The sequence below is a fragment of the Hyla sarda genome, chromosome 10 (genome assembly GCF_029499605.1).
Source record: "Hyla sarda isolate aHylSar1 chromosome 10, aHylSar1.hap1, whole genome shotgun sequence".
NCBI classification, from domain to species: Eukaryota; Metazoa; Chordata; class Amphibia; order Anura; family Hylidae; genus Hyla; species Hyla sarda.
In genome coordinates this window covers 30,049,573-30,072,053 of record NC_079198.1, presented here as the reverse complement: position 1 = coordinate 30,072,053, position 22,481 = coordinate 30,049,573, and the positions used below count along the sequence as shown (strand labels likewise).

Genomic DNA, 22,481 nt, shown 5'->3' with positions numbered 1-22,481 from the left:
ATTTAAAAGAAAAAAGGTTTTCACCGGAGTACCCCTTTAATACTAACAGTTTTGATCACATCATGTACACCAATTTTAGAAATATGGTGGGACTAGCCCCTTTTTATTTTTTGAAACGTATAAATGTATACATCTGTCAACAGTACGATAAATCTCCCTTATATATGTGTGCTTAAATACACTTGTGTGGGTGCCTTTAGTGAGTTCATATTGGAGTACACACTGAAAAAGAGGAGAGGATGTGTGACGATCATAATGCACAAATAGGGTCCTATGTGTAGAATAATCCCTTAAAGGGATACCCTGCCTATAGGCATCTTATCCCCTATACACAGGATAGGGGATAAGTGTCTGATCACAGGGGGGCCAGCCGCTGGGATCCCCACGATCTCCCTGCAGCACCCCAGTAATCCGCTTCATGCGAACACAGTATCTCCGTCTCTGCCATGAATGGAGGGGACGTCATGACCAGGGCTTCCCGAAGCTTAGCACAGCCAGTGTGAGGTGCAGAATTGTGTCCTATGCAGTTCTGTGTTAGCTCCTCCCCTTTTCTGTTCGGAGATACACCAAGAGGAGGGGAATGCAGAGCTGGGCAGGACGCAACTCTTCACCTCCCTCAACTCCCTCCTCGCACCTCCCTCAGCCCTACTCTGGTACACGGCTCCCTCCTTGCACCTCCCTCATCAGGAGGGATGTAGATCTGCACACAACCCCGCTCCTGTCATGGGGACGTAGATCTAGGTCCTCTTGACAGAAGTGGGGCTGTGTGAAGATCTACATCCCTCCTGCTGAGGGAGGTGCAGAGTTGCGTCCTGCCCAGCTCTGCCTTCCCCTCCCCTCTCGGAAATCCCCGGAAAGCTGAGTGGAGGAGCGAACGCAGAATTGCATAGGACGTAAGTCTGCACCTCACACCGGTGTTCTGAACAGAAATGTCACGGATCCCCTGTGATCAGACATCTTATGCCCTATTTTTTGGATAGGGAACAAGATGTCTAGGACCGGAGTGCCACTTTGAAGTTTTGGCTAAGGCATAAATAAGCTAAGGGATCGTTCACACTGCCGGTGTGGACAAGCTGAACTGACCTGAATGGGGTGGAGCACGGTAAAAACTTAGCCTAAGGCCCCATTCACACAACAAAATCGGTATGAAGTTCCATCTGAAAATCAGCTGAAAACGTCAGTTACAAAATCCCATTATAGTCTATGGGATTTTTCTAATAGCCGTTTTAACCCGTTATAGCCCATTATTAACGGACGTTATTTTGTGACAGAAGATAGTAACGGGAGAAATAGTTCATGACCTACTTCTCCTGTGTCTATCATCCGTCACAAAAGGAGGGCCGTTATTAATAACGGGTTAAAACGGCTGTTAGAAAAATCCCATAGACTATAATGGTATTTTGTAACTGCCGTTTTCTGCTGATTTTCAGACGGAACTTTGTACGGATGTTTAAAAACAGAATTTTGTAGTTTGGAAGAATCCTTAGGCAGTAGGATGCTGAATGACTATAAAGCTGTAATATTCTGCACAGCAGGTACTTGTCTGCCTCTCTCTTCTATGCTCTTGGGACATTGCATCCAGGATGTTCGTATCCATAACAGATACCTGCAGAGCCTGGGAGGGGTCTACAGAGCCTGTATATCACCCGAGTGCTCCGTAGCTGCAAAAACTGACAGCGGGCGACATAAGCTGGGTAAGTTTGATCACTATTACCTCTGTTTCCACCTGTTAGCAAGGATGCATCTTCCATAGTCATAGATATCATAACCAATCCAAGGCCCCAACTTACCAAATGCCATTTATCCTACTGGTGTCCTCTTATAGGGCAGAGGAGCTCCATCGGTACACAGGTAACCTCTGCCTTAGAGGGGTCCTTTTGGGAGTTGGTACTATTCATTTGATGGTGCATCTGGCAGGGGGTTGTTGCTTTCAATATGAACAGAATCACAATGCAAAAGAACAGGATTAGGAGCTGTGGGGAATTTTCTCTTTTACCCTTGGTTTACGTATCGGTGCTAACAGTCTCTAATACATCTAGGACAGTGTTTCCCAAACAGTGTGCCTCCAACTGTTGCAAAACTATAACTTTGAGCATGCCCGGACAGCCAAAGGTTGCGATAAACTGGTATAGGAGGTACTTAGAGATCTGATAATTGCTAATAAAAGCAAATCTATTCCAATAATGTGTGATCTATTCCAATTGATTTTATTACGTGCGAATAATGACTTAAAGCCATGAATAACATCTCCCAGATAGAACGGATCACGTCAATGTACTGATGGGAACTGCACAATGGGTTAAATAAGGTAAAAAATTTGTATACGTGACAATGGTGACACTATTAACTTAAAGGGGAACCCAATCGATGCAAATATTCACCTTTTATCTCAAGTTCTTTTCACTCTATTTTATCTATCTAGTACAGTCCTTACTGGTTTGGGCCAGTGCTAAGTAACGAATATTGTAGAACGTACTGTTGGTGACCACATCGCTTCCCCATGATCCTATTGATGGGTGTTATTTGAGGTGTTGGACCTGGACTTTCACATCCAACAGCCAGACACAGGAAATGGCTGCCGAGAGAAAGCCACACAAACACTGGGAGAACATACAAACTCCATGCAAACCTTGTCCTGGGTGGGATTTGAATCCAGGACCCCAGTACAGAAAAGCAACATCATCAACCACTGAGCTAGTGTTAACAAAACATAGCTGCTTTCTTCAAAACACAGCGCCACACTTGTCTACAGGATAGGTTGCATCTGATTATGATTTGGCTTCAACCCCATCAATAAAACTGGGATGCAATTCCATATACAAACTGAGGCTAAAAGTGGTGCTGTTTCTAGTGAAACAAAAGCAATTTTTACTTTATTTAGTACTCCAGTGAATTTTTTTTTTTTTTAAATTTTAAATCAACTGGTGCCAGAAATTAAAAAAGATTTATTAATTACGTCTATTAAAAACTCTTAACCCTTCCAGTACTTATCAGCTGCTGTATGCTCCACAGGAAGTTCTTTTCTTTTTAAATTTCTTTTCTGTCTGACCAGAGGGATCTCTGCTGACACCCTGTCCATGTCAGGAACTGTCCAGAGCATGAGCAAATCCCAATAGCAAACTTCTCCTGCTCTGGACAGTTTCTTACATGGACAGGGGTGTCAGCAGAGAGCACTGTGGTCAGACAGAAAATAAACTTGAAAAGAAAAGCACTTCCTGTGGGGCAAACAGCAGCTGATAAGTACTGAAAAGATTAAGATTTTTTAATTGAAGTAATTTACAAATCTGTTTAACTTTCTGGCACCAGTTGATTTAAAATAAAATAGTTTTTCACCGGAGTACCCATTTACTGTTGAAATCCCCGCTCTGCCCGCCCCTGGATGTCGGGCAGACCGGGGGTTGGGGGAAGATGGTGGCGGTTACTGGAGTCCACAGGACCGTCAATTGCGGCGGGATTGGCGACAGTGAGGAGGCGGTGGCGAAGCAGCGGTGAAGGCAGCAGTAAAGATCATTGATAAGTGATCTTCACTGCTGCCTTCTAGGAGCTGCCAAACTACAACTCCCAGCATGCCCAAACAGCCAAAGGCTGTCTGGGCATGCTGGGAGTTGTAGTTTTGCAACATCTGGGGGGGGGCACAGTTTGGAGTCCACTATACAGTGGTGTCCAAGCTGTAGCCCTACAGATGTTGCAAAACTGTAACTCCAAGCATGCCCAGACTGCCCAGGCATGCTGGGATTTGTAGTTTTGTAACATCTGGCCATTCAGATGTTGCAGAACTAAAACTCCCAGCATGCCTGGACAGTCTCAGCATGCTAGGAGGTGTAGTTTTTCAACATCTGGAAGAGCACAGTTTGGAGACCACCATACAGTGGCAACATGTGGCACTTCAGATGTTGCCGAACTACAACTCCCAGCAGGCCTAGGCAGTCTGGGCATGCTTGGAGTTGTAGTTATGCAACAACTGGAGAAGAACAGTTTGGAAACCACTGCTGTAGCCTTACAGATGATGCAAAACTATAACTCCCAACATGCCCTTCGGCTGTCTGAGAATGCTGAGAGCTGTAGTTTTCCAACAACTGGAGGCACACTGGTTGGGAAACGTTGTCCGTTTCCTAACTCAGTGTTTCCCAAACAGTGTCCCTGTAGCTGTTGCAAAACTATAACTCCCAGCATGCACTAACAGACCATGCATGCTGGGAGTTGTAGTTTTGCAACAGCTGGAGGCACACAGGTTGGGAAACGCTGAGTTCAGTAACAAACTCTGTGTTTTGCAACCAGTATGCTTCCAGCTGTTGCATAACTACAACCCCCAGCATGCATGGACAGCCAAAGGGCATGCTGGAATTTGTAGTAGTATGCCTCCAGCTGTTTCATAACTACAAGCTCTTCTCGGCTGTCCATAGCAGATTGTCCGCAGCGGAATTTACGCTGCGGAAAATCCGCCGCAAGCCCCATTGAAGTCAGTAGGGTCTACGGCGGATTTTCCACAGCGTAAATTCTGCCGCGGACAATCTGCTATGGACAGCCGAGAAGAGCCCGCCCCTTTCAAATACGCTGCAGAAAACCCGCAAAAACAAAGAGCGTGTGAACGCACCCTGACACAGTGTTTTGCAACCAGTGTGCTTCCAGTAACTGCAACCCCCAGCATGCACGGACAGTCAAAGGTCATGCTGTAGTTTTGCAATAGCTGGAGGTTTGCTGTGAACCCCTGTCCATTTGAATGTACCCTAAAAACACTACACTACACCTACACAAAATAAAGGGTAAAACACTACATATGCACACCCCTACACATACCCCCCCCCCCCCCACCCCCTAGCCCCCATTAAAAATGAGAAACATCTGGTATGGCACAGCTTATAAAACAGAGCCTCTAGCTGTTGCAAAACAACAATTCCCAGTGTTGTCGGACAGCCATTGACTGTTCTGCAACAGCTGGAGGCACCCTATTTGGGAAACACTGCCGTAGGGTAATTTTGGTATCTGAGGCAAGTCTAATTCTTGCATCCAGGTCCGTCCCTGTGCAAATCCACAATTTAGGCCTCAAATGTGCATGATGCTCTCTCACTTCGGAGCCCTGTCGTATTTCGAGGCAACAGTTTAGGGCCACATATGGGGTATTTCCGTACTCGGGAGAAATTGACTAACAAATTTTGTGGGGCCTTTTCTCCTTTTACCACGTATGAAAAGGTAAAGTTTGGGTCTACACCAGCATGTTATTGTAAAAATTTTTTATTTTTTACACTAACATGCTGGTGTTGCCCCATATTTTTCATTTTCACAAGAAGTAAAAGGAAAAAAAGACACCCAAAATTAGTAAAACCATTTCTTCTGAGTACGGAAATACCCCATATGTGGACGTGAAATGCACTGCGGGCGCACAACAAGGTGTTTGAGGAATTTTTGTTAAAGTTGGACGTGAAAAAAAAATTTAAATTTCCACTAAAATCCTGGTGTTATCCCAAATTTTTCCTTTTCACAAGGGGTGTGTATATATATATATATATAATATAATATATGGAAATTAGTATGGAAATGCGACATATGTGGATGTAAAATGCTCTGCGGGTGAACTACAATGCTCAGAAGAGAGAGAGCGCCATTGGGCTTTGGAGAGAGAATGTGTCTGGAATTGAAGGCCATGTGTGTTTTCCAAGCCCCCCGTGGTGCCAGAACAGTGGACACCCCCCCCCCCCCACATGTGACCCCTTCAAGGAATGTAATAAGGGGTGAAGTGAGTATTTATGCCCCACAGGTGTCTAACAGATTTATGGAACAATGGTGCGTGAAAATGAAAAAATAACATTTTTCAATTGCACGGCCCACTGTTCCAAAGATCTGTCAAATGCCAGTGGGGTGGAAATGCTCACTGCACCCCATATTAAAATCTGTTGTCAGAATTCGGCAGGCTGGAGGTGGATCCTCTGTGTCAGAGAGGGATTGGCGTGGACCGTGCCGGCGGACCAGTTCTAAGTTGCTACTGGTATTCACCAGAGCCCGCCGCAAAGCGGGATGGTCTTGCAGCGGTGGTAGCAACCAGGTCGTATCCATCGGCAATGGCTCAACCTCTCTGACTGCTGAGATAGGGGCGGTACAAGGCATTAGGCAAGAGCAAGGTCGGACGTAGCAGAAGGTCAGGGCAGGCAGCAAGGATCGTAGTCAGGGGCAACGGCAAGAGGCCTGGAACACTGGCTTGGGACACACAAGGAATGCTTTCACTGGCACAATTGCAACAAGATCCGGCAAGGAAGGGAAGGGGAAGTGAGGTTATATAGGGAAGTGCACAGGTGAACACACTAATTAGAACCCGGCACCAATCGGTGACGCACCGGCCCTTTAAATCGCAGAGAGCCGGCGTGCGCGCGCCCTAGGGAGTGGGGCCGCGCGTGCCAGGACAGAACAGACGGGGAACGAGTCTGGTAAGCGGGCCGGGATGCGAATCGCGAGCGGGCGCGTCCCGCATCGCGGATCGCATCACGGCTAGGGACATTATCGCAGCGCTCCCGGTCAGCGGGTCTGACCGGGGCGCTGCGAACAGGAGAATGCTGTGAGCGAGGACCCGGAGCGCTCGGCGTAACATCTGTGAGCGGTGTAGTTTCCAAAATGTTGTCACGTGTGGGGTTTCTGCTGTTCTGGCACTATGGGAGGTTTGTAAATGCACAAGGCCCCCGACTTCAACTTTAGCAAAATTCTCTCTCCAAAAGTCCAATGGCATTCCTTCTGCTCTGAGACCTGTAATGCGCCAGCAGAGGACGTAATGTCGACATATGGATTTTCTTAATCTGGAGAAATTGGGCTTAAAATTTTGGGGTCCATTTTCTCCTATTACCCCTTGTGAAAAAGAAAAATTTGGGGTAACACCATCATTTTAGTGTTAAAAATAAAATTTTCCATTTTCACATCCAACTTCAACGCAAAGTCGTTAAACATCCTATACCCCTTGTTACATTCCTTGAGGGGTGTAGTTTCCAAAATAGTATGCCATGTGTTTTTTTTTTTTTTTTTTTTTTTTTTTTGCTGTTTTGGCACCCTGGGGACCCACTTGGTGCCCTTTTATATATTTTCCTGTTAAACTAATTTGGGCCGGGCCTAGTTGCTGTGAAAGGCCAGCCAAAGCTACACACTAGTTTTTGTAGTCTAATACAGTATTGAAGTGGAGAGTATTGTGCTCCTCTCATAAGTGTAAACTGTATTTACACCTACGTGGTGTACGATATTGTTCCTGTTAATGTCATAAGGGCCTAGTAACTGTGAAAGGCCAGACAAAGCTCCACACTTTTTTGTTGTTGTCTAATACAGTTTTAAGCGTAGTGGAGCGTATTGTCCTACTCTAAGTGTAACGTATACGCACTCAGCTTTTGTATAAGTATGTCAGGTAGAGAAGTGCCAGGACGTGCACAGAGGGGTGGCAGAGGCCTAAATTCATCAGGAGCACGCAGAGGTCGCAGCAGAGTAGGGGCGTGTGGCAGCAGGAGTCAAAGTAAAAGGTCTGAGCTCCCAGTGTCAGTCGTGTCTTGACCAGCATCCCAGCAGCCGTGATTGAATGGTTCACTCGTTCATCCACTTCATCCCACGTTACATCCAACACCCCCAGTCATCAGTCGGTGGGTTCCTCTGAGTCGACGACCCTCAGTTGGCAGTTCCTGACACGGACAGAGGTGTCAGCAGAGAGAAATGTTGTCAGACTGGAAATAACTTCACAAATTTCTCTGTATTCTACAGTAGCAAAGAAGTACTGGAAGGCTAGGTTCAGACTACGGAATTTCCGTCTGCAATTCCGCTTTGAAATTGCAGGCAGAAATTCCGTTTGCTAAAATGTATAGTGTAGTGAATGGTTTTCCGTTCACAAATTCACACTTCGGAATTTGTGAAGCGGAATTTGTGAACGGAAAATCCACTTGGAAATTTCTGCCTGAAGAATGGCGTTGCTCTTTCTTCAGGCGGAAATCCGCGCGGAACACATTGCAGTCTATTGGAGACTGCAGTGTCTGCACGGTCCTAGCGCCGACTGATTCAGTTGGCGCTGGCCGCACTCGGAATCTCCGGGCGGAAATTTTCTGCCCAGAGATTCTGTAGTCTGAACCTAGCCGAAGGCTAAAGAAGTAATTTACAAATCTGTTCAACTACCTGGCACCAGTTGATTTAAAAACATTTGTTTTCCACTTGTTTCCACCGGAAACAATCTTCAATATAAAAAAAATAATCTATGTAATCTTTTCAAGACTGAGGTTCTCTGGTCGACTGTTCACATGTTGTAGTTTTATAACAGTACTGTAGCATTTGTACTATAATCATGCAGTATCACAACAGTACTACATTGAACCCGCAACATGTGAACACAGCCTTACTGATGCTTACTAATGTATTATTTGACTGAACAGTTGGTACAAAACAAGAGGTTTTATAAGTCATTGAAAAAGCCTCGGAGAAAAGAAGCTGTGAACAACAAGCGAGCCGTCAGGGGAAATGGAACAGATGTCGCTTTAATTCCTAGTAGATTGAATCAGCTTTAAGATAAATTAACTCTCATTTGTAGGAAAGCATGAAACATGTAGTTATTTCTGCTTAACCCAATAATTCCCAGAAGTGCTGCTTGATAATGTTTCTTAAAGGCACAGTAAACTTTCACATTTTCCTTCACGGTTGCTGCTAAGATTAATACAATCTGAAGTTCCCTGTAATCTCCAGTTTTAGAGTTGAAAGAGGCTGGCATTAACATTGTTCGGGGCTTGTACACACCATCAGATTATGGTACCACATTGAAACTCAGTCGTACAAGGCCATGGTACAGCGGCAACCATAGAGGCTATGCTATATCTAATGGTGATTCAACATTAATATGGAATAGGTATATAGAGGCCTTTTGAATCCAGAATGCGGCATTTGACATGATATTGGGAAGATGATATAATTTCTGTGTGGAATCACTATAGGGTGATGCCTGGAGTGCATAGGGTCAGAGATACAACTTTTGTAACAGGATCCTCATCTTCTTAGTGCCATTTATAATAGGAGTCTTCTATTATGTAGCAGAGGTCCTCTTTTGGGTACCAATTCCAAGGTGTGACTGCTACCCTTCCACCCCTATAGATGTATCCTGGCTATGTTCACAGGACCTTCATGTCATTTACCTCTAAAGTATGGTGTATTGGATCATCTCAACCTTAAAGGGGTACTCCACCTCTAGACATCTTATCCCCTATCTTATCTCTGCTGTGGCACCACAGTCATCCGGTGCATGGAGCAAACTTTGTTCCGTGCCTGATGACTAGCAATGCAGGGCTGACGTCACATCCTCCCCCTCAATGCAAGTCTATGGGAGGGGGCATGACGGCTGACATGCCCCTCCCATAGATTTGCATTGAGGGTGTGTGGCCGTGATGTCATACGGGGGGCGTGACTGTGACATCACGAGCCTCCGGTGCCGCAGCCGGCATTCTAGTCGATCGTCGAGTGCTGCAGGGAGTTTGCGGGGGGGGGGCAGGTTCCGGTGGAGGGGGAGGGATAGGGGATAAGATGTCTAGGGGTGGAGTATCCCTTTGACCTCTTTAATCTCAGTGCATGCTGAGAGAATAACTAGTCAAGACTTGCCGCTACCTGTCTTATCATTATGACACCAGTGTTGGTGGTGAAATAGACAATTCAATCTGACCACCTCCTTTAGAATTAGAAGCCATGTACAAAACAATACCATAAGGGACCATAAGAGTGGTGGTATGCTATAAAAAAAAAATCTAACAGCTATAATTCACAATTCCTGTAAATCCAGAAAAAAGTCCTAATATTAGAAAAGCAGGAAATTGCCCTCGGTGGTTGCACTGGGGGCACCAATAGGAGAACACTTCATTTTCTTTTGGCTCAAGATGCAATTGAGTTTATATATGGCCTGTAAGTATAGGCACCTTTTGTAGTCCCAAGTAGAAATATAGGCTTTTATGAGAATTTTGGTCAGTTGGTGAGTCGCCTCCTGATTTGGGCAAAAATACTGTCCAAAATACTATTTTGGAACTCAGCTTTACATTGTAAAATGTCTCTTATATTCTATGTACTTCCCAATCAGTTCTCATTTAACTTGCTGTACGCTTTTTATAGATTATTTTATATGGTGCATAACCTATGTTTATGTTATATTTTAGAACAATAAAAAACAGAAGAATAATGGGATACAAATGGACGTATTGCATTTTATATGTCTTCTTTCTATCTTGCTACACCAATCTGTGCTTTACATCCGGCATTCTACCACCTACAGGACTATATACTTCCAATGACACAAGCGAGCTTGATAATTCTAATTCTTCACTTGAGCTTCACCATGTTAATCAACAACAGAATGGTACAACCCAAACAAGTCACCTTATCCATAATGGATCCACCACAGAAGATGCCCTTCCTCAAAGGTCTAACATCTCTGACTTGGGCCTGAAAGATAATGATGCAAACGCCTCTCCAAATTCCAATGAGAGTGGTAAACCTAGTGTAGATTTACTAGATGAAAATGAATATCCATCAACCTTATCCAACCGGACTTCTGCTGGAAACCGGACAACAGTAAAATACCAAGGCTATTTTTTCTGTCACTTTTTCCAAAGCGATGATGTACAAAAAGGTAAGACCCTATTACATGTAGTAGTAAAGGATTGAGTAGGATAAAAATTAAGGTAAAAAGGCTATTGTGAATATTTCATCGTTTAACATTATATAAATATATATAATATATCAGAAGGCTGGATTGTGAGTCGCTCACCCTGTGCACGCACACCTCGCCACCTGTGCCGCAGACCGTCCGGTACCGCCTCCGGCTACTCACTTGTAAAGGAAAGAACAAGGTCCGGCACTAGGTTGGTTGCAGGTAAAAACTTCTTATTTCTTTATTTGAAGATTCTGCAGTACAAGGTAGAAAGTCTGACGCGTTTCGCTAAAAAGTCTATGATTAAGCTCTTTAGCAAAACGTGTCAGTCTTTCTACCTTGTACTGCAGAATCTTCAAATAAAGAAATAAGAAGTTTTTACCTGCAACCAACCTAGTGCCGGACCTATATATATATATATATATATATATATATATATATATATATATATATATATATATATGTGTATATATATGTGTATGTGTATATGTGTATATATATGTATATGTATATATGTGTATATATATGTATATGTATATATGTGTATATATATGTATATGTATATATGTGTATATATATGTATATATATATGTATATATATGTTTAACAAAGTATTTGACTGATTGCTTTCTAAAGGCTGGCTGAAAGAGGTATTCCAGCACCAGCAAAAAGTGCAGCAGGGTAATAAAAAAGCAAACAAAGAGTTAAAATATGGTTGGCAAGAAAAATATGTTGAGTTTGGCGAGTAGCCAATCCCAGGACAGTCCAGAGGTATAATGTCCCAACTGAATAAATCAACTTCCTCTTTTCTTTGATGAAGCTGTAAGAATAAACTAGAATGAGGAGAAATTTCTTCCAGACTGGAAAGACGAACTTGAACCGGAACATCCGATATCGTATAAAGAATGTCCAAACTGGGATTCTTAATTCATGTAGAATCTCAAACACAATCGATGAGTTGGTCAAACTGCAAGAAATAGAAATATATAAATAAATAGGGTTGGGTAAATACAAAGGGAGGGATAATGTTCGTCTCCTGTCTTTAATAAAATCTATATTTTCCATCACCAAGAGTAGGAAAATCTCAAATTTTATCACAAGACTGGAGAATACACATTGTTTGTTTAAAGCTTCAAATTTTGATTAATATAAACATTTAAATGTGTATAATTAAAGATTTCAAAACAACACCATGTGTATAAGGTCTAAAATAAAATGTTTTAAAAGTTGACTCTGAAGACCAATTAGCAGCCTTTAAAATATGACAAAGAGCCTACTGCTTGACTGACTTTGGTAGACATCGCACTTCTAGTGGAATGAGCACCAAAGACAGAAACATTCATACCCCCTAAAGTCATTGTTTGTCGGATCCATCTGGCTAAAGTTGCTGAAGAAACTGGCAAGTGGGGTTTACAAAAGGAAATAAGTAACTGAGAATTAGAATTAGTTCTAAATGATGCAGTTCTAAGGTCATAAGTTTTTCAAGTACAAACTACACAAAGATTTTCCTGATGAGGGAAAGCTTGATAGAACAACTGTATGAAGGTTAGTTTTTGAACGTTTGTATACCTGAAAAGTAACTCTTTGAGGAGAGAACTGTCTATGTGAGATATCTAGGGCACAAATGTCTGAAACTCTTTTAACCCTTTAAGGACCAAGCCCATTTTCACCTTAAGGACCAGGCCCATTTTATTTTTGCGTTTTCGTTTTTTCCTCCTCGCCTTCTAAAATCCATAACTCCTTTATATTTCCATCCACAGACACATATAAGGGCTTGTTTTTTGTGTGACCAATTGTACTCTGTAATGAAACCTCTAATTTTACCATAAAATGTACGGCGAACCCCCCATAAATATTTTTAGGGAGGAAATTTAAATGAAAACCACAATTTTCCGCATTTTGGAGGGTTTTGTTTTCACACTATACACTTTATGGTAAAAATGATTTGCATTATTTATTCTGTGGGTCAATACGATTAAAATGATACCCATGACTAGATACTTTTATATTTTTGTACCACTTAAAAAAAATCTAAAACTTTTTATACAAAATCAGTAATCTAAAATCGCTCTATTTTGACCACCTATAACTTTTTCATTTTTCCATATATAGGGCGGTATGAGGGCTTATTTTTTGCACCATCATCTTTACTTTTTATCGATACTACATTTGCATATATAAAACTTTTAGATCATTTTTTATAATTTTTTTTAAGTAAAATGTGACAAGCTGCATTTTTGGACTTTTTAAGTTTATGCCATTCACCGTACTGGATAATTAACATTATATTTTGATAGTACGGACATTTACGCACGCGGCGATATGTTTATAAAAAAAAATATGCTTTTTTTTTTTTTTTTACTTTTTATTTTTACATTTTTCAACTTTTATTTTCCACTTTTTATGTCCCCATAGGGGACTATCTATTGCAATCCTTTGATTGCTAATACTGTTCAGTGCTATGTATAGGACACAGCACTGATCAGTATCTGTCATCTTCTGCTCTGGTCTGCTCTATCGCAGACCAGAGCAAAAGACCCCGGGAGACGGCTGGAGCCAGGTGAGGGGACCTCTGGCCACCATGCTGGATGATCGGATCGCCGCAGCAGCGCTGCGGGCAATCCGATCATCCATTCAAAGTACCGCACTGCCGAAGATGCCGTGATCTGTATTGATCACAGCATCTGAGGGGTTCATGGCGGAAATCCGCGCGATCGCGGATGTCGGCCATTACGGGCGGGTCCCCGGCTACTACTAGCAGCCGTAACCTGACATTTATGACGCAAGCACCGTTCCGATGCTCGCAGTCATACACAGGAAGTAAATGTACGTCCTGGTTTGGGAAGTCCCGCCAAACCAGGACGTACATTTACATCCGTGGTCATTAAGGGGTTAAATGAAATGAGACATAATAGCATGGTAAGATTGAAAGATAAAAATTTCAAATCAGATAATCATCATCTCCCAAGAAACTTTCAAGTCCAAAACCATGGAGACATGCCAAGTGGAATTGTATTTGGGCAATGGAGGTCTGCGAAATTTAATACCTTTCAAGAGTTTGCATATTTATGAATGTGTTCCTATTGGTAAAGAATGTATGGGAGCATGATAAAAGGATATATGATGGGGGACTTTAAATATCCTGATATAAACTGGGAGACTGAAACCTGTGAATCTCAAAAAGGAAACAGGTTTCTGACTATAGCTAAAGACAATTATCTGTCCCAAATGGTGAAGGGCCCAACCAGAGGGGGCGCCCTACTAGACTTAATATTAACCAACGTACCTAACAGAGTAATTGATGAGCAAGTAGGACACCTAGGAAATAGTGATCATAATATAAAACATTATAAATTGTTCTTCAATAAGGGAATCTCTTGAGGGGCCACAAAAACAATGAACTTTAGGAAGGCAAAGTTTGATCAACTCAGAGAAGCCATTAACAATATAAAATGGGATAATGTCCTCAAAAACAACAATACTGACACTAAATGGGAGACTTTTAAAAATATCTTAAATTCTCACTGTAAGATGTATATACCTTATGGGAATAAAAGGCTCAGAAATAAAAGAAAACCAATATGGATGAATAAAAATGTTAAGGGGGCAATAAATGACAGAAATAAAGCATTTAAACTACTAAAACAGGACAACAGTGAAGAAGCATTAAAAAGCTTTAGAGAAAAATGTAAAATATGTAAAAAAAAAAACAGATAAAAGCCGCAAAAATAGACAGGCTCATTGCCAAAGAGTAAAACTAACTCCAAAATGTTCTTTAACTATATAAATAGCAAAAAGGTCAAACATGAAAGTGTAGGCCCTTTAAAAAATGATGAGGAAGAAATTATAAACGGGGATCAGGAAAAAGCAAATATATTAAACAAATTCTTCTCCACTGTATTCACTGAGGAAAATGAAATGCCAGGGGAAATACAGCGAGATAAGGTAAACTCCCCAATACGGGTCACCTGTGTAACCCAGGAAGAAGTACAGTGCCGCCTACAAAAAGTCAAAATAGACAAATCACCCTCGTGTTCTAAAGGAATTAAGTAATGTAATAGAGAGACCCCTATTTTTAATATTCAGGGACTCTATAGTGACAGGGACTGTTCCCCAGGACTGGCACATGGCAAAAGTGGTGCCAATATTTAAAAAGGGGTCAAAAGGTGACCCTGGGAATTATAGACCTGTTAGTTTAACCTCCGTTGTATGTAAATTGAGGGTTTTCTAAGAGAAGCTATTTTGGAATATCTTGATAAAAATAAATGTATGATTCCATATTAGCATGGCTTTATGAGCGATCGGTCCTGTCAAACTAACCTGATCAGCTTTTATGAGGAGATGAGCTCCAAACTGGACCAGGGGCAATCGCTGTATGTCGTATATCTGGATTTTTTTCAAAGCATTTGATGCGGTTCCACATAAAAGGTTGGTGCATAAAATGAGAGGGATTGGGCTGGGGGAGAATGTGGGTAAATAACTGGCTCAGTGATAGGAAACAGAGGGTGGTTATTAATGGTACTTATTCTGATTGGGTGACTGTTACTAGTGGGGTACCACAGGGGTCAGTCTTGGGTACTGTCCTATTTAATATATTCATTAATGACCTTGTAGAGGGGTTGAATAGTAAAGTAGCAATCTTTGCAGATGATACTATACTCTGTAAAGCGGTAAACACTGTAGAGGACAGTGCACTGTTACAAATGGATCTGGATAGGTTGGAGGTTTGGGCTGGGAAGTGGCAGATGAGGTTCAACACTGATAAATGTAAGGTAATGCACATGGGGAAGAAAAATAAGAACATTTTTGTATCATGGTTTATTCACACACTGCAGCCTATCACATGATGGTATTCCAAATGCCATTTCCATCATTCTCAGTGAATAAATTCCGGCTCAAATTACAAACCGATTTGAAACATTATTGAAGAAAGAGATGTTTTGGATCTAGAGTCTTCATAGCCTACAACCATATGGCCTCAATGAAGTTACAGCACTAATTCATTGAACTCACTCATAGGATTCTCCATTCACAGAATGGTTGTTAGAAAATAAATATAATTTGCAAGTTTACTATAAGTCTCTCATATTTGCTTTCCCTAGACTTACTTTAGTGCAGGATTGTACATCTATATAATTTCAGAGTTTCATTACAATTAGCTGCATACGGTCATATACACATATTCACACTTTTTACGTTCTTATTCTCTATTGTGCTACTGTCTATCAAAATCTGGGTTGCCTTTTGTGCTCTTTGTAGTAGCACCAAAGTACGGTTTCCCATCCTTACCGCGGGCGTCTCTCTTTTTGGTGGACTGCAGTGAGATGCCCATGATGGTGCGCATGCACCATTCAGGATCTGTTTCCAGCTGAGCCCACATGGCAATGAAGCTCGTACTGCGTTCCTTTATGCTCTATTAGCGTGCATATGTTGATGCATATTTCTGTGTTTTTATTGTGGATCTCATTTTCCATGATTATTTAGCTATTTAGTAATTTATTCATAAAGAGTCATACTATTTACTGTATGTATACCTCTTTATATGTTTTTAGCAAGTTTGTCCTGACTTTGCATTTTAAAGTGCATTTTTTGGCCCTTTCGCAGGCTTTTTTTTTTTCCATATATAGTGTCCTAGTTGAACAACCAATCATAGGACCTGAGGAAGAGGGGGTCCCTGCTCTTCGAAACGCGTTGTCCATTTTTTTATCTGTAACCTTTACTTGGTTAATATTTTGACAGTCCTTGTTTATTGGTTACCTCTAATGCCTTACACTCCGCTGATCTGGGGAAGCGCCGACCGAAGAAGCATCGCTGTTTCTCAACAGGACAAGAGCGCTCCAGCTCCTGCCATATTCAGACAAATATTCCCAGTAAGAGATACAGTAGCATACAATAAAATGTGCAATTACTTCTGTATAAACTTCATATAGATCTACAATATCCAACATGGATTTGTAATATGGCATATGTAAGGCCATAAATGAAACATAGTTTCATGAGGTTATAAGTAGAACTTTAGAATTCTTGATTTTTTTTTTTTATTAAACATAATACATATTGTGATACTTGATAGCATGCAAAAATATATAGATAAAGCAATGCATTTTATTAAGAAACATAGATTGTTTACAACCCTTAACCAGTGATGACACAAGGGTCAAATATCAACAAGATAAGCCCACCAAAGTAAGGGCTGGAGATAAACAAAGTAATAACTGGAGGGGTAAGAGATGAATTAAAGATATATTCCAGCATAATAATTTGTTAGTTTTAGCTGGATGAAGTATAAAAATAAATATAAGTAATACTTACCTGTCCCTATACCCTGAATCTTCCTTTCAAGCTACATACGCTTCTCCCTGCTTCCAAGACGGGATGTCAGAGCAGGACCTGCCGGCTCAACCAATCATTGGCCATAGCAGTGTCCTGTCTTTACACATCATTGGCTGAGCAGGCAAGTGCTGCTGCGACACCTCATATGGGAAGAAGGGAGAAGTTATAAGCAACAAGGGACCAGGAGTTGCCGGTAAGGAAACCAGGGCTGGTAAGTATCACTTGTTTATTTTATATCAGCAAAATATAACATTTCCCTTCTCTAAGTTTCATATGCTGAAGATGGGTTACCGGGAACCACATTTACCACACATGGACCTTTATGTTGCTGCACAGAGGCCCTCCACTAGCTTTGACATCACAAACATGGTTCTGTTAGGTGACCGGCTGTGACTTACTTGAGTTTTAGTCAGGTAAGCTGCTTTGACATCACAAGTGGGTTTTTAGTAAGGTAAGCTTAAAGAGCAACTGTAACCAGTGTCACCCATACTAACCTGTTGGTACAGGCTGGAAGTGCAGGTGACACTGATGATAACCATACTTACCTACCCCTAATCCATGGTCTCGTTCATCTGTTATCTTTCTTATTCTAGCAGCAGGCTTGGTGCATGTGACCAATGCTGCTTCGTCACTGGGTCCCACTGTTAGAAGGCTGTGCACCTAGCCTGCCACTGGATTAAAGAAAACAGGACCACAGATTGAGGCTAGGTGAGTATCGTTATAATCAGTGTCACCTGCACTACCTGCCTGTGCCAACAGGTTAGTGCGGGTGACACTGATGACAGTTTCCCTTTAAGTGACATCAGAAATGGGTTACATCTGTCAGATAGGCCACTCTGACACAATACACGTTTGCCAGTCTGGTAAATATGATAGTTTTTGACAAAGCAAATATGTTAAAATAAGGTAAACTGTTGTGACAAGAAAAGTGGATATCAGAGAGGTAACATTATGACATCAGTTTTAGTCTGTGGGAAAAGTTTGTCTGTCAAGTATTCTTTGGTGACATCTCAAGGACAGACATACAATATGTTGCCTCAATTTAGCAATGGGCAGTTCAGGAGCCTATATACTGTTCTTGCAATGGAAGCTCTGTTGTTGGTGCCCATTCTCCCATCACAAATCCTATATCTGGGGACTAACAAGGGAGTTTTATTCATTTTGACTTAAAAATTAGAAAACATTATGGGAAATGTTGTGTTTTATTTTTTAATATTTATACGTCAAGCAACAAAAAGGAATGAATTTCTAAGGGTGAGTAACTATATCACTAGAGAGGAGGTAAATTATAATCTATAGAAGGTACATGTACAAGTGCTTAAGAAGGAAAAGTAACAACAATGGACCTGTCTAGACATCTTCATTACATAATTTAATGTTTTCTTTTAGATCCAACGGTGAAGACATATTTTGGAGGCCATAAACTGCTTGCAATGTTCCTTGGTATGGCTGGTGTTCTTGTCTGTCTGCTTATCCTTATCTATTGTATCTACATTCGACAACACAAAGAGGAAATGTTTTCCCACCATAGACTCTTTGGAGAAGGCTTTGAGGATCCAGGTATGAGGGGGGATACTATTTTCTCATAAGTCTTGAGTGGTTTGCATTGTTGCCCTGTAGCACTGGGGTCCTGGGTTCAAGGGAAACATGTCATCTGGCTGTCGTGGCATGATGGGAGTTGTGGTTTTACAAGATTTGTAGAGCCACAAGTTATGGTGAACACTACTTTAGAATGCAACTTCTTGCAACAATGCTAAATGGTCTCATCTTAACTTCATATAGCCTGAACAACCAAAAACACACTTGCCCCTTGCTGATGAGAAGAAAGATATCCAGCAGACTACACAATCCGATATAAATTTTTGCTTTGTGTTAGATTAAAGGCATGTTCACAAAGCCAGAACAAACTAATGAATAGGACTGACGCTTTTCAACAGTTTTCTTAATCATGGACCCTAAACGGGTTTAGTGACCATTCTAAATACTCCCCCTCCCTCAAAGTCTTATAACACCAAAATGAAATACAATATTATACAATATTTGGTGCAAATAGAAAGTCTTTTCAGTGCAGAAAAATAACACAGATAATATACACAGGAATCATATGAGATGAATACAAGTCATAAAATTATGAATAAAATACATGAAGTATTCCGTTAGTACAGGTACAGTTTATTTTTTTATTTCATTCTTTGTGCTTTAATAGCGTAGCAGAGACTCTATGTATATTGTAATGGGGCTCTATTCATGACAGAAAATATCCCGTAAAGCAAGGGGCATTGCCGAAGAAGGAACGGACAAAAAGGGGATAAATTAATGAAGATAAGGCAGGCAATCTGTAAGGGGAGGTAACTCCTATATAAGTGCTGCAGTACCGGGAACTTAAATCTCCACTCTATTAAACACTGCATGTAGGGTTAACCACCCCAGTATTACCTTATATCTGTTTTTAAACACTAATGGATTTTTGTATGTCTAAAAAATATTTTTAAGTGAAATAATGTCGTTTTTTTGGGGGGGGTTCCTTAGTGACCTGTATTTAGTCCACTTGGGGCTTAGGCCCTTTGGGGTAAAGGTGTTATTTCAGTTATATATCCCTGGGACCCAGCCATACATTTTTGTGTTCAGAATGATGTGAATCTGGCCAACCTGTTGGAGGAAAGAGTGCAGGTCATTGTGAGAAAAGTAAAATATGTGTAGCTCACTTAGGATAAAAGAAATAATGTGCTTGAGGTTAAAGGTGTTGCCTTCACCCAAAAGGCCTAATGTAATATGTAGAAATTATAAATAAAAAATATTTATGTGAACCAGTCCTCAAAAGCACAGGGGAGAGAAAAAGGAAAAGACTAGTGGAGATGGGATCCAAGAAATGGTCTTTATTATATAAAAAGGATATAAATGGCCAATCGCCTAGCAGGGCCCTTGCTAAAGGCAAATGGAATATACTGGGTAAAAAATAGATATAATAAAAAATACAGAATATAGTAGGATTAAAATGAGATAAATATGATGGGTAAGTAGCACCAAAGAAAATTCATTAAAGAAAATTCATTAATTAAATATCTGCTGCATATATCAGGAGAAAACGTTCTCAGTCCATGTAATTCATAGGGATATTTCAATGAAACATCCACAAGAAATGTCCAGAATGAAAAGTCACAATTAGTTTGGGTGTGTCCGGAGTAACGATATATGGTAGTGAGTGTAGCCACAATAGCTACAATAGGAAATTCATGGACAGGTAATGCAGACAATGTGGCAAACACTGTCAGCGATGAAGATGTCAAGTCTCGGTGCACAGCACCACTCACCCTCCTTTGGAGACCTCAGGTCCGGGCTGGCACGGCTGAGTCCGGCACTCTGGATATCAATGCCCGCCTGGGTGGTATGCTGGGTGAATGGCTGAATCTCCGGGGGTCCGAGTGTCCTTGGCTGGCACGGGAGGCGTCCGGCCTTGGGGAGGATGATGTCCAGGAGTAACTCTGCCGACCGGGGCTGTGAGAGGATGCAGGTAACAGGTGGTGCGGATTGCACGTATGAATAAGGTGCTAACAGCGCGCGTGCAGCAGTGGTCCCGGAATCGTGGGCATCCAGCTGTTGCAATTGGAATATGGCAGATACAGTCTATTTGAAGTGATATACACTTATGGATAAGGTGCAGATAATGGGCTAGACGCGTTTCAAGGCCGCGGGCCTTTTCTTCAGCACCTATAGCTACTGAAGAAAAGGCCCGCGGCCTTGAAACGCGTCTAGCCCATTATCTGCACCTTATCCATAAGTGTATATCACTTCAAATAGACTGTATCTGCCATATTCCAATTGCAACAGCTGGATGCCCACGATTCCGGGACCACTGCTGCACGCGCGCTGTTAGCACCTTATTCATACGTGCAATCCGCACCACCTGTTACCTGCATCCTCTCACAGCCCCGGTCGGCAGAGTTACTCCTGGACATCATCCTCCCCAAGGCCGGACGCCTCCCGTGCCAGCCAAGGACACTCGGACCCCCGGAGATTCAGCCATTCACCCAGCATACCACCCAGGCGGGCATTGATATCCAGAGTGCCGGACTCAGCCGTGCCAGCCCGGACCTGAGGACTCCAAAGGAGGGTGAGTGGTGCTGTGCACCGAGACTTGACATCTTCATCGCTGACAGTGTTTGCCACATTGTCTGCATTACCTGTCCATGAATTTCCTATTGTAGCTATTGTGGCTACACTCACTACCATATATCGTTACTCCGGACACACCCAAACTAATTGTGACTTTTCATTCTGGACATTTCTTGTGGATGTTTCATTGAAATATCCCTATGAATTACATGGACTGAGAACGTTTTCTCCTGATATATGCAGCAGATATTTAATTAATGAATTTTCTTTAATGAATTTTCTTTGGTGCTACTTACCCATCATATTTATCTCATTTTAATCCTACTATATTCTGTATTTTTTATTATATCTATTTTTTACCCAGTATATTCCATTCGCCTTTAGCAAGGGCCCTGCTAGGCGATTGGCCATATATATCCTTTTTATATAATAAAGACCATTTCTTGGATCCCATCTCCACTAGTCTTTTCCTTTTTCTCTCCCCTGTGCTTTTGAGGACTGGTTCACATAAATATTTTTTATTTATAATTTCTACACATTGTGAGAAAAGACCCTATCCTGGGTACAGGGTTTTTTCGTCTCGCTTGGATCATATACCCACTTGGCTGTCTCATCGTGGCAATTACGGGTGTGGACACAGGGTGTGCACTATTTGTACCTACATGGTGATATCTAAAACATTCAGTTCTTGCTCTACTAATTTAGAGTATGATATGAGATCTTACATTAATTGTAATTCAAAGAGCATTATTTATCTGGCCACCTGTACCACTTGTACATTGCTATATGTAGAACACACAAGAAATAGCCTGCAGGTAAGGGTTACATGCCATGTAAAAGATGTGAGAAATTATGCCATTGGTATTTCTGTCCTGAGCATTAACTTCAGGGAAAGACATCAGGGTGATGTAAGTGGCTTACAGGTGCAAGGGTGTTCCTAAGGAAATATGCGACAGATGTGACTCAGTGGTGAATATTTACCCTTTAAAGGGGTTATCCAGGAATAGAAAAACAGAGCTACTTTGTTTTAAAGTCTCCAGGTTGGGTGTGGTTCTGCAGTTCAGTTCCATTGAAGTGAATGGAGCCAAGTTGTAAAACCACACCCACCCTAAAGACAGACATGGAACAATTTTTGAAAGAAATTATCTCTCTTTTTCTATTTCTGGATAATCCCTTTTAAGGACACATATGGGCATTAAAGACACAGCCAATCTTCATTTTTGTGTTTTCATTTTTTACTCCTGTCATTTTAAGGGCATTTTATGGTAAAAATTAAATGTTCTCTTTATTCTGTTGGTCAATGTGATTAAAATTATACCCAATTTATAGTCTTTCTATTATGTTACCACTTAAAAAAAAGTCTAACTTTTTTTTAACAAGATCAGTATGCCTAAATTTGTCCTTT

General features: G+C 41.5%; 1 protein-coding gene across 1 annotated transcript in view; it reads left to right on the top strand.

Annotated features, from left to right (window-relative positions):
• Positions 1-22,481, top strand: part of GFY (golgi associated olfactory signaling regulator) — a 34,609-nt gene that overhangs the window by 1,577 nt on the left and 10,551 nt on the right. Inside the window, exons 2-3 of the mRNA XM_056543415.1 lie at positions 10,137-10,609; positions 18,353-18,523. Of these exons, the coding sequence (XP_056399390.1) occupies positions 10,137-10,609; positions 18,353-18,523 (644 nt within the window). The remainder of the gene's footprint in view (positions 1-10,136; positions 10,610-18,352; positions 18,524-22,481) is intronic.